This window comes from Mangifera indica, chromosome 5 (assembly GCF_011075055.1).
Source record: "Mangifera indica cultivar Alphonso chromosome 5, CATAS_Mindica_2.1, whole genome shotgun sequence".
Lineage (NCBI taxonomy): Eukaryota > Viridiplantae > Streptophyta > Magnoliopsida > Sapindales > Anacardiaceae > Mangifera > Mangifera indica.
The window spans coordinates 12462455-12473977 of record NC_058141.1 but is presented as its reverse complement, the minus strand read 5'-3'; the positions used below and the strand labels follow the sequence as shown (position 1 = coordinate 12473977).

Here is an 11523-nt window from a genome sequence, read left to right as displayed (position 1 = left end):
TGATGAGAAAATTTATTGTAATGTTAAATAGCCATAAGCCATATATCAATTTTTTCTACGGAACATCATGGTTCTCATAAATTTTTCTCAAAGGATGAAATTTTAAAGGTAATGTTTTTTTGGGTTGTGCTTCAATATTAAATACCACTAGCATACTTGAAACGGTCATTAAAACATCTAGTTCCTTCTTGAAAGGGTTATTGTTAGCTTGGGACAACCTTGTTCTGAAACTTCATTGTCTAGAACGCCTGTTCTTCTATGATGGAATGCCCGGGACACTTCAAGTGAAACAAGTCTTTGAATATGAGCCATGTTATTTGACAGGTATATGTAATGTGGCCTGTTGATGCTGTGAACAAAGTTGAAGCCTGAATTAAGGCAGCATAGGCGCCTTGGGAGAACTACCTAGATGTTGTGGAAGTTAACAAATCATCATATTCACCATCACAGTGGAATATTTGTCAGATTACTGACAAAGAGGCCATCTTAGAAAGACCTGATTATCACATTGCCAGTCAATGTAGGAGAAACCACGCTTTGATTCTTTGAAGACCTGCAATATGATTCTTCTGGATTGGAAGTAGTTGCTGTCTTCCCCACAAATAGTCTTGTCTTCGACAGCGCTACACTTGTCTTCGACAGCGCTACACTTGTCTTGCAATTAAAATTTTGATAATAAAGTTAACCCATATTAATACATCATTTTAACCTTTCCCAATATTCTTGTTCCTGAAATAAAAAACTAACAATATTGTATTGGGAAAAGTGTCTATGGTCAAGTTTACCCATTCTCGATTCAATTGATACTCCAAGAAGAACCAAGAATTCAGGCTCGTGAGCATCAATAGACAATCTTTTCTGCTGGCCAACTCTTGTTTACCACCGTTTGCAAATTATCATGTAAGTCAGGCTTTTTCCTTTCTATGGCAGCCAATTAATACGCTTACTTCCATTGTTACAAACACTCTTTAGGCATTTTAGTAAGACAGGCACACTTTGGCACAAGGTGAAAGTACAAATGCAACAACTGGATATGAATCAAACTTAGTATGTCAGATGCAATAATTTTCCAACTTCATAGTTGATATATAAGAGAATTTCCATTATAACCACAACCAATGTTTCAACCAATCAATCAATCAAATTACATTGCAGAAACGCAACTGTTTGAATGAAGAGATTATAGTACAATGGAAGAACATGGCAAGTTAAAACCAGAGTCTCCTCATTCAAATTCAGAAAGTGATTATGGTCACAGATATGCAATATGAATTCTGTTCCGTGGCATGATCAAGTGTTAGAGCTGTGCACGATGATGCTATATGAGGGGTACTTGAGCCTAAGATTGCCCACTGATGACTACGATGATCACATGGCCAATAACTGCTGTGACAATACCAAGTAAACCACCTGCAATGACCTGTGATACAAGGAGATAAAACAAAAGTAATAACTACCTTTCAAATTGCTATCTTCTAAAAAGCGTTTCATTGCGCATGATAGCAAGTTACAATTAATAAGTAATATAGGAAATTAAACATGGCTTCTATCTTTACAAAGTTCAGAAGCTCAATAGAACTAGCACAGCTAAAGAGGTATTGCATCATAAACACAATCCCCAGCAATGCATCTAGTAGTATTATTTGAGGCAAACTGTAATAATCCAATTTTAATTCTCAAATCCAAGATATGGATATCAATGACTTTGTTTAAAAGCAAAAGAAGAATGTGCATGATGAAATCGTCCTCTGTTATTGTGAAAAAACTTGAACAATGGATGTGAAGAACATATGGATTTGGAGGTTTTCAATGGTAAAAGATATGAGTGACTACATCAAGTATTTATGGGGAAAATTCAATGCAATAAACCGAACCTGAGGAGGGGTGTGACCAAGAAGTTCACGCAATGGTCTGCTTTCAGCGAGAGGATGTTCAGAAGGCAGTTCATATACAATTTGATTTAACAACTGAAAAGAATTCAATTTAGAAACATGAAAATATCAAGAAACTCAAAAGAGATATATATGCATCTCGATGGAATAGCGACTAATCCACAGCAAGCAGTCAAACATATAAAGCTTCTATGGCATGATAAATTTTGAAAATGGATAGAGAGCAATCAAAAACATGAGGAGAGAAGGAAGCAAGAGCAAAAACCAAATGCAGCAAAAGTATCAAACCTCTGCCTGGCGCCCGGCCTGAAGTCTTACACCAGTTGCATCGTACATCACCTGCCACCGTAATCTCTACATTAAATATCTAACAATGGGTTGCTAACATAATCAGCACGTAAAACTGTTTCAATACCACCATTCGTCACAATAAAATAACTTTTACTTACAAATTTAGTACAACATAAACAGACAACTGTTAAGACAAAGAAAGCAATTCAAAAACAACTTGATCTAGTTCAAGTGCTTTTCATATATTAGCAACATAATTTTAATTCTGTTATAAGATTTTGATCTATATAAACAATATATTAATCCAGGAAGAGCCTGTTATCTCGAGATCAGCACTCAGTTAAAGTAGTTGTAAGTGGTAGATATAATGTAATGGAGAAAGGGAACATACAACACATGCTAAGATCAATGCAATAGCAAACAGAGACCCTCCAAAGCCTTCTTGTAACCCAATGGCCATAGCAAGGGCAGTAACAGTTGCAGAATGGGATGATGGCATTCCACCAGATCCAACAAACTGCTTGAGATCGCATCTTCTTTCCCTGTACCTGCAAATCTAGGAAAGCTTAAGCAACTCAGGGTAGATTAAATTATGATAGATGAGACCTCATTAATGCCAATAGAAGCATAATACAAGCAAAGAGGTGACAATTTCAACAAGTTACTAAGTTTGATATGCCCACAATTAAATTTTACTGAAGAAATTCACCATTTGCATAATTATCCATTATATCATTTAAGGAGAAACAGACAGCTGAACACTAGAAAAGGTGTTTTTTTTTTTCAATAATTAGATGGTAACAAATTTAGAAACAGAAAAATAAAGAAAAGCCATCTGCAAAAGACAAATGATAACCTACAAATCATCCACATTTATGATTCCAAAGACGAATTAAGTCGGTCGAGGCAGCCAAAAAAGAAAGAAAAGAAAGAAAAGAAAGAAAGAAAGTATTGATGATACTTTAAAGCTAGATATGACCGTAAAATATTGCTGAATGTTGATAACAATCTCACAGTTGACCTGCGGAGCTAGGGATTATCAATAGGAACTAAATTTGATTCCTCAAAATTAACAATTTCATAACCATATCAAGATCCGTGTAGCGCAGTTTTTACAACTTCTACGATTCACTGACTAATAATACCCAAAGTTCTTTCATTAAACTATAATACATCATATGCACAAATTGAAATACAAATCCTGTAAACTTCCATATTAACCTACAAAAGACCAAGCCCGGATCCAAAATTCAAGACTATTCGAAAAAAAAAAAAAAGAATCCAAGTAAGAAACAAATATTACCAGAAGGTGAAGAACTTGATAGATTGGGCAATAACGAATGACAGAACAGCTGAAACAAGAGGGTAATTGGTAAATAATGACAATCGTGAGTATGAAGAGGACGTAGAAGCGGCTGACGAATGCCCTGATGTTGCTGAGAAATCATCCATCTTGACCCGAAATAAAGAAAGAAAGTTGAAATACATCGGCATGAAAGTAAGAAAGGAGAAGAAGAGAGTGTTAGGTAGGGTTCTGGTTGGACTTTAAAAGAGAGAAAAGGCCAAGGCAGAGGTGGCAGGTTCCCTCTGTGCTCTGCTTTCTTCGCCTTGGTTTCTTCTCTTCAACAACTAACGGTCTTTACGTCAACCGAATATGCGTGTCACTCTGAATCTGAATTTTGTTTCGAATATACCTCTCTCGCTCTTTTCTCTCCCCTTGCTTTCGCTTCCCTCCCTCCTTTGTTCACTTTAATAAAAATAATCCCGAAAATAGCATAATAAATTTTAACATTTATTTATTTAAATGGTGGCAAAGTATGATGATATTTATAAAAATAATTTTGTATATAAATAATTAAATAATATTTAATTATATAATAATATAATATTATTTATATATAAAATTATTTACATAATTTTATTAATTTATAAAACTATACATTTATTATTCTTAGAACACATGATACATAAATGACAAATTTTTTATTTTTTGGGTTTCACATAAATGACAATTTTTAATTCAACTGGTCTCTCAGTGAGTGCAAATGTCCATAATTGCGTGCACAACACTTCTGCTAATGACATTCGACCGGGAAAGAACAAATATTTGTTTGGATAAAATTTTAGTTAAGCTAATTGCATCGCCTGTATTAATAAAAATATTTAAAAAATGATGCCACATTTATGGTTGAATTTTCTAGGTAAAGGAAATTAATTAAAATAATTTAATTTTAATAGAGAAATTATATAAGTTTACATTTTATAAATTATAAGGATAAAATTAAGATAACGTAAAATCAGTTTTACTCTCATTTCACTCTTAAAAACTCCCTGATAGACTAAAGGTTAAATTGATTATTTCTATCTTGTTATTACATCAATTATTAATATTTTGTAGTCAATTTTAAATTTAAAAATATTTTATTAACTTCAGATTTACGTTATTATAAAAGATAAAAATGATTTTAAGTTATAATTTATAAAAAAAAAAGCTTTGCAGCAATCGACATCAGTTACCGCTGGAGGCAACGAATTGGAGGCAAATAAATGTTTATGTACTTTTTTCCATTTACTAACTAGGCAACGAATTGGAGGCAATTGAAATTAAACTTTGGAGCAATCGACATCAGTTACCGTTGCGTATGATTTTTCCCTCTCAAAAAGAGGGCAAGAGAACAGTAATTACATAATGCTGGTATTGAATAACCAAGACAAGTTCTCTTTGGCTTATTCAAATGGGGTTACATCGTTCCACAAGCACGCAAAGAAAATGAACGAGTAGGTGCAATTCTAATGCATTCTTAGCGGCAGTGCAGGCGAAGGCCTGAGTTAAACAAATAACTAACAAGAATGGGGCGATTGGAGTGGAGCAAGCACCACCCTCCAATGCCTCTCACGAATATCATCAGCCTAATCACAATACAACTTTACACTTATGCCTGGTGTTTTTTTACAAATAAATTTTGAACCAACAAAAACCAATTGCCAATTATCCTAACAGCCCTTCAAACACAAAACCAATAAAATTATAACCATTCTTCATCTCAGCACCCCCTCTCTCCGAATATATATATATATATATATATATATATATAACACAATGACATGGTAGGACACTGGTGCATGGTTTGAATGAAAGACTTTCACATTATTGTGCAATTGCACCTGGATTCCAGCTTTGTAGGCTTCATAGTATCCACTTTATTGGGAAGCCCAACATTGCGAATCACAGATTCATCCGCATTCTCATCATTTTCAGTCTCATTTGCAGGAGGCTTTGCATTTGTTTCTACCCGCCTCTGCCTTGCTTTTTGGGATCTTAAAGTGTGTTTACCTACAGTCCTGCCTCGTTGGTTCTTTCTATCAGAACTAGATTTTCCCAATCTTGTTACCGTTGGCCTGGAACCTTCCACTGGCACTGAGCTTTCCTTCTCCATTGCAATGGTTACAGCCTGATAGGCCATATCATGGACCATGGAGCTGCATAAAAGTATTGCATCCGTTGCTTCTTCTAGTGTCAGGCTTCTTGCTTTACTTCCTCCTCGGGACTCTACCAGAACTGTTGACTCATCTGTCAAACATGTAGGGAAACTTATCAAAACTGAGCTAAAGCTACACCTACTTCAAAACAAAGTTTCATGAGATAAAACACGTTGTGCACGTAGATTAAATGCATCATGTTGTTAAAACTAATCATTGTAAACAAAACAAGATTGTTTTTAGCTCAGCAACCATATAAGATAAGAGGTGTTATTTAATTAGTTCAGCTTCAGTTCAAGATCGTGGTTGGGTTATCCTCACAAATGATACAAAGTTCAGTGTCCAAATAAATATGTTTAAAACAATGAAAAAAAGAAAAAGAAAAGAAAATAATAGAAACATATCAACAGATCATTTAACTAAACCAGCAGCACAACTATAGGAATGAAGTGCCTGAATAAGTTTCACAGCTTCCATATGCAATATAAATGCACATCAGTAGACGATTAATGGAATATAACAAGTAAGATTTCCATCAAGAACAAGAATGTCAAATCATTAAGCAAATCGATTGCAGGAGAAAAGTATCTGCTCAGAAAAAGATGGAGGATGGAAATAAGAAAATTGTTAAGAAAGACTGGCAGAAAACTATAAAATCTCCTTTAAAAATCAAAGCAAATTGCAGCAAATGAGTAGTTTAAGAGCAATATTGTGCATGAGGCGTAGTTACTGAAAGAAAATTAAAGATACATAAAGAGTGAAATCCAAAAGAAAAATCTCCGAAGTTAAATAGGAAACAAGGACAAAGCTAAATATGATGGAAATTAGCAACATCATATAATATATAAAACCAGTACTGGATACTTAAACAGTGCCTAAAGCTCAACAAAGTGATTAATATTGCATGTCATAATTTTTTTTTGAAAATTAATGAAAAGTGGAAATTGATTAAAATGCAAAAAATCTCTAATGAAGAGAGGAGATTGAGTTAACTACAAAGATTATTAGAGTAAGAAAAACACACCTAAAATGCCATGTGCATTATCTGAGAAGCTGGGGTCTGGAACAGTTGATATATCATTATCTGAAGGCGGACGATAAGACAGTTCCTGAAATTCATTCACAATGCTTATTGACTTGGGAGAGACATCTCCACTCTGTGAACTAGGGGAACTAGGAAAAGTTTTCTCAATTTCTATTTCTGTTATTGTAGTCAAAGAGACTTGAGCAGGAGCTTCTGCTATATCCACTGCATCACGGCCAGAATTCAGCTTGGTATGATATTCCTCATCAGAAGACTCGAGAGTACTAACTGATGCTTCTACATCAGAGACATTCCTCGCATGATTTGGAATGTCTTCTCCATATTCATATGATACATTTTCTTCATAATTTGGAAAGGATGCTACTGAATTTTGCTCAGACTGAATGCTCGCCACATGGCTTGACAATTCTGAGGTAGAAGCATCCATTGTTCTACTACTTTCATTACGTCCCAAATTACCTTCCTCGGGAACTGAAGGATTAGCAACACCTGCTTCTTTATTTTCTGAAGTTAGCAGTTCAGGTTGTGAAGTGAAAGGTGATCCTCCTACATAATCGTATTTCGTATCACTCACTGAAACCTCTTTCGTGCTTCTTGCAAGACCAAAAGCCTGATAAGTATGGTTTGAACTTCCAGATAAAGATGATCCAATGCTTTGAGGTTTCATATTTGCATCATATCTGTGATTCTCTGTGTCAGATTTCCTGCCACTCAACTGTCGTTGTACACGAGACTCAGTTTGTCTTGATGAACTGAAATCAGCTGAGGATGATGCAGATGCACTTCCATGTCCTATGGAGCTTCTAAAACTGTTTGCACTATTTCTTGTATAAGATAGATCTTCATAAGGTATAGTAGTGGCAGTGAAAGTCCTGCCTTGAAGAACAGGCCCCTTGCTACTGCTTGACCTCTTGAGCAGTAAGGAAATGCCAGCACCTTCTGAAGAGTCAACCTTACAATCTAAATAGTCTCTGAAGTGCTGCAACTGCTGACCTCCATTGTCCTTACCAGGTAGATCATGGCCAATGGTAGGTTGGTCAATCTCTTGCTGGTAATTAAGCTTTTGTTCACTTCCCTCCACAACAGATCTTACAAGAGAATTTGCTCGTGAGTACTTCTGGCTTTGCTCAGCATTCTCTTCATGCTCAGAAACCCTTGATTCAACCAAATCAAATTTTTGCGATGACAGTTCAGGTACAGCAATTGGGGGCTTTAATTCCTCAGATGAATTATTCCTGTCAGATGTATTCACAGACAACTCTGAGAAATCCTCAGCTACTAATAGAGTTGGCTCATGGTTGGTGACTCCCATATTATCACTTTGCTTTCTGCAATCTGGACAAAGATAAATGTCTCCTTCCACTGGTTCATTGACACAGTATCTGAGACCGCATGTTGAACAAAGTCTTATATTATCGAAGCTACCAACTTCAGAAGAATCAATCCTGAGAAACAAATCATTAGTCGCCGGATTTGGTTCCATATCACGACCATGGTAGCCAAACTCCTCACAGGCAATGGCAGGGTCCCTATCCAAGCCACCAAGCTGAAGGTTAGTTGACTTATTATGCCTTTCACGCTCAGCTTCTTCATCTAATGCATCCACTTTATCAAAGGCAAAGATTTCTTCTTGAACTTCAGGACATGATAATTTCACACAATCACTAGTCATATCATCCTGGTGGTGATCACTTCCTTCAGTATCATGTGCAACAATTGCACCTTGATCAGAGCTTGCATTACTGCTGGTTGTAACTGAGGAATTACGAGATATCAAAGAGCGATGAGCAGAATTGCCTTTTCCAACATAAAAATTGTTACTGGGGACACTAGACAACAGTGGTCTGAACATATTCTGGGGGCTCTTTCGATGATCCTACGCAAAATCATTGAATATGATAATCTCCAGAAAATGTAGACAAGTACATGCATGAAACATTTGTAGTTCAGTGCAATTACAAACATTGAGTAAAATACATATGATAAGATGCTCCATGGAAGCTGTTAAAACACATGTGAGAAATTAAACACATAGCCCATATGAAATAAGAAATAAAATACCATTTGACGAAGAGCAGAATCAAAGGATCTTTTTGGAGCAGAACTTGGAGACAACATTTTCGGGGATTTCTTAGAAAAAGCTGGAGCTCTGTTATTTGAAAAGGCGCAAACTCTCCTTGAAACTGTGCTGTCTGAGATGCCCATAGGAGCAGATTGTAGAGACTCAATATCATCGTCACCAGATGATGCCACTGAACCTTTACTGTGAGAGCTAAATCGGTCCCGATCATGACTATGACTATGGGATGAACTGAGACTTCTAGAAGCAGTTGGTGACATTGATTGCCTGCCAAATTTTGAAGCTGAATCCCTACCATTTCTGGATGCTGGTGATGAACCTCTCACATATGAAGCAGGTCGATCAACTAAGGAAGTACGGAGATTGGGTGGTGCTTCAAGGGAAAATCCAGGGATATTTGACTGCCACGCCCTTATTTTTGGAGAAGCAGAGTTCCCTCGGCTTGTCCTTACAGGGGAAGTTCCCTTAACCCCAGATGAAGCCGTGCTACTTCTGGACCATGTGCTCATCCTCTGTGGAGTTGGAGTAGAAGACCTAGGAGCAGGCGTTGAGGGTTTATTTGGGGTAGGAGATGGTCTCCGTGTAGGAGTAACAGGTCGCTGTGCAGGGGTTGGACTGGAATGAGGAGCTGAAGATGGCCTCCCTCTTGTTGACTGGAATGAATTGTTGCTGGAGCGAGGTGATGGGCTTAAGCGGTTTGGACTTGCACTGCCTCTACTGCTTCTGTAACTCTTCTCCATCTGCATACAGGTGCTCATCTAATGTGAAAAATTAAAACTAAAGATAAAGTTCTTTTTGTATAAAACTAGTATATACCAAGTAATTAGTGTGCTTTTGGAAAAGTTTAAGCAATTACAACTATATTCCGTATAAGAAAATTGATGACCTACAGTGGATGATCTTGATATGGAAATAGGTTGACTCAGTGGTCTGCCTCTCCGTGCAACATTAACCGGTGCTGGCTCATCATCCAAGGAAGGAAAAAGAGGGGTGTCTGGAGGAGTCACCAACCTGCAAAATAAATAAATGTTTGGCCTTTCATGTAAGCAAAAATACTAAAGCATCATTAGCACAGTAAACTAGTGCAGGAGATAAACTGCAATGCAAGTAATGAAATGATAAAAGTTCACTAAGACAGTTGAGATAGCAGGCCAATTGCTGGCAAGAAATAGATAGCTACTTCCTAGATGGAATGCTTTAATCATGAGCCAAAAATACTACTCAATTACATGTGTAATATGGACAAATTTGCCTTGGCAACAAATTTTGTTGAATTCACTATTTACTTGAGAACAACAAAAAGTTTGTTGAGTGTCAAAGAACTAGAGAATCAACAATGAAAGTTCAGAGTATTAGTGACATGAAAAAGTAAGGTGACCCACCAATCATAATCATTCTTCTCCCCTTCTGCATTGAGCAGTTCACTACTCTCTCCTCGAGCTGGAATTGTGATTCCAAGCTTGAAATCTGTAAACTGCCTCAATTTTGTAGCTGTAGATAACAATCCAAAATCAATGAGAATGAGTCAGCACTGTCACATAGGAAACGGACAAACAAAAATTCCACGACTCATATCACCCAAACCCAAAAATATAGAAGTCAGTTCGGAAAATTACATAACACGTCTTCAAGGTCTTCCACAGACTGAAGCAAAAAACTTTCCTTTTCTTTCATCTGCATTTCATTGAACAAAGCAAGATCATCATCTTTTTCTTTGAAAAGCAACCCACTCTCAAAACTTCGCCCGCGCTTGTGATTCTCCCCTCTCAACTCCCTTCCAGGAGAACACTTCAATGCTGGAGAAGGAGGCATCTCCACCAGCCAAATTGTTTCCAAAATCACAACTCTGTACTCTCTTTACTGTCCAACATGAAACAGCACTTGTGCCAAATCCAATAGCCCATATTCATACAGAGATATAGCGCACAAAGGAAATAATTTAAGCTGAAAATAGCAACTTGAACACAAATTTCCACTTCCACGAGTTCAAGGAACTAATTTAATTCCAATTTTACCAGCCAAATCCTACATATAACACTCAACAGTCAATACCTGAGCGTTGTAAATAATCCAAAGAACTGGAATTGAAAAAAAAAAAAAAAAACTTGAACAAATTCACATTCGAAAGGCACAAACTCAGTTTCCTATCCATAGAACATCTAAATTGATCATCTAAATAATGAAACCCTAGACTTTGTCACACATAAGATCCCATAGGTCACAGTTACTAACAAACGGAACCCTAATTCAGCTAAAATTCAACTCTTAAACCTCCAGTTGAGCTTAAACTAGACAAGTGAATTTCGCCATTTGTAGTGTTACAAACGAAACTTAATCTTCACTTACCATAAATTGAAGTACAAAAAAATCTTCAACAGAACAGTGAATGCTTGTTGAGAAGTCGATTAAGATCTCAAATTTGAAAAGCCAAAAATTGGTTAAGTTAAATGGCAATGACAGTCGCCACGAATGCCGTACCAACACTTGGATCTAAAGCATTTAATGCTTTGTCAAGCCAACAGATCGAGAACTCTATAGATCGATCGGCTACAAACTTTCAATGGAAACTCAGCATTTCCTTCTGCTTCGAAAGAATGAACTTCTTCTTCTTGTTCTCATTTTCTTTGTTGCTCAGATTTGCTTCTTACCTCCGCAGCAAGCTTTGGTTTCTTTCTTTACTCTCTCTGCCTCGTGTGTGATTTTCTTTTTTTGCTTTTTGTTTTGTTGTTATTTTA

At 36.6% G+C, this 11523-nt stretch overlaps 2 protein-coding genes across 3 annotated transcripts; both read right to left on the bottom strand.

Moving 5' to 3' along the window:
- Nucleotides 1–1057: 1057 nt before the first annotated feature.
- Nucleotides 1058–3911, bottom strand: LOC123217500 (uncharacterized membrane protein YuiD-like). The gene is made up of 5 exons (XM_044638562.1): nucleotides 3487–3911; nucleotides 2575–2731; nucleotides 2181–2231; nucleotides 1875–1967; nucleotides 1058–1420 (listed from the first exon to the last, which is right to left on the bottom strand). Exons 1-5 carry the CDS (start codon nucleotides 3675–3677, stop codon nucleotides 1340–1342), a joined length of 573 nt encoding a protein of 190 aa, XP_044494497.1. The 5' UTR covers nucleotides 3678–3911; the 3' UTR covers nucleotides 1058–1339.
- A 1051-nt stretch (nucleotides 3912–4962) lies between these two features.
- On the bottom strand, nucleotides 4963–11505 carry LOC123216864. Of its 2 annotated transcripts, none has more exons than XM_044637481.1 (7): nucleotides 11135–11505; nucleotides 10405–10813; nucleotides 10171–10279; nucleotides 9679–9799; nucleotides 8770–9546; nucleotides 6688–8584; nucleotides 4963–5754 (listed from the first exon to the last, which is right to left on the bottom strand). In XM_044637481.1, the coding sequence occupies exons 2-7, from the start codon at nucleotides 10598–10600 to the stop codon at nucleotides 5327–5329; spliced, it is 3528 nt and encodes a 1175-aa protein (XP_044493416.1). In that variant the 5' UTR covers nucleotides 10601–10813; nucleotides 11135–11505; the 3' UTR covers nucleotides 4963–5326. The 2 variants fall into 2 exon arrangements, with proteins under 2 accessions (XP_044493416.1, XP_044493417.1); XM_044637482.1 differs by having other exon boundaries at nucleotides 8770–9528.
- Between the last annotated feature and the right edge of the window lie 18 nt (nucleotides 11506–11523).

Coding starts and splice junctions, on each gene's coding strand:
- LOC123217500 (XM_044638562.1), bottom strand. CDS start 3,677: ATGCCGATGTATTTCAACTTTCTTTCTTTATTTCGGGTCAAGATGGAT. Junction 2,232..2,574: donor CATTGATCTTAGCATGTGTT/GTATGTTCCCTT, acceptor TTACGGTGGCAG/GTGATGTACGATGCAACTGG. Junction 1,968..2,180: donor AGGCCGGGCGCCAGGCAGAG/GTTTGATACTTT, acceptor AATTCTTTTCAG/TTGTTAAATCAAATTGTATA.
- LOC123216864 (XM_044637481.1), bottom strand. CDS start 10,600: ATGCCTCCTTCTCCAGCATTGAAGTGTTCTCCTGGAAGGGAGTTGAGA. Junction 9,547..9,678: donor CCATATCAAGATCATCCACT/GTAGGTCATCAA, acceptor TTTTCACATTAG/ATGAGCACCTGTATGCAGAT. Junction 8,585..8,769: donor ATTCTGCTCTTCGTCAAATG/GTATTTTATTTC, acceptor GATTTTGCGTAG/GATCATCGAAAGAGCCCCCA.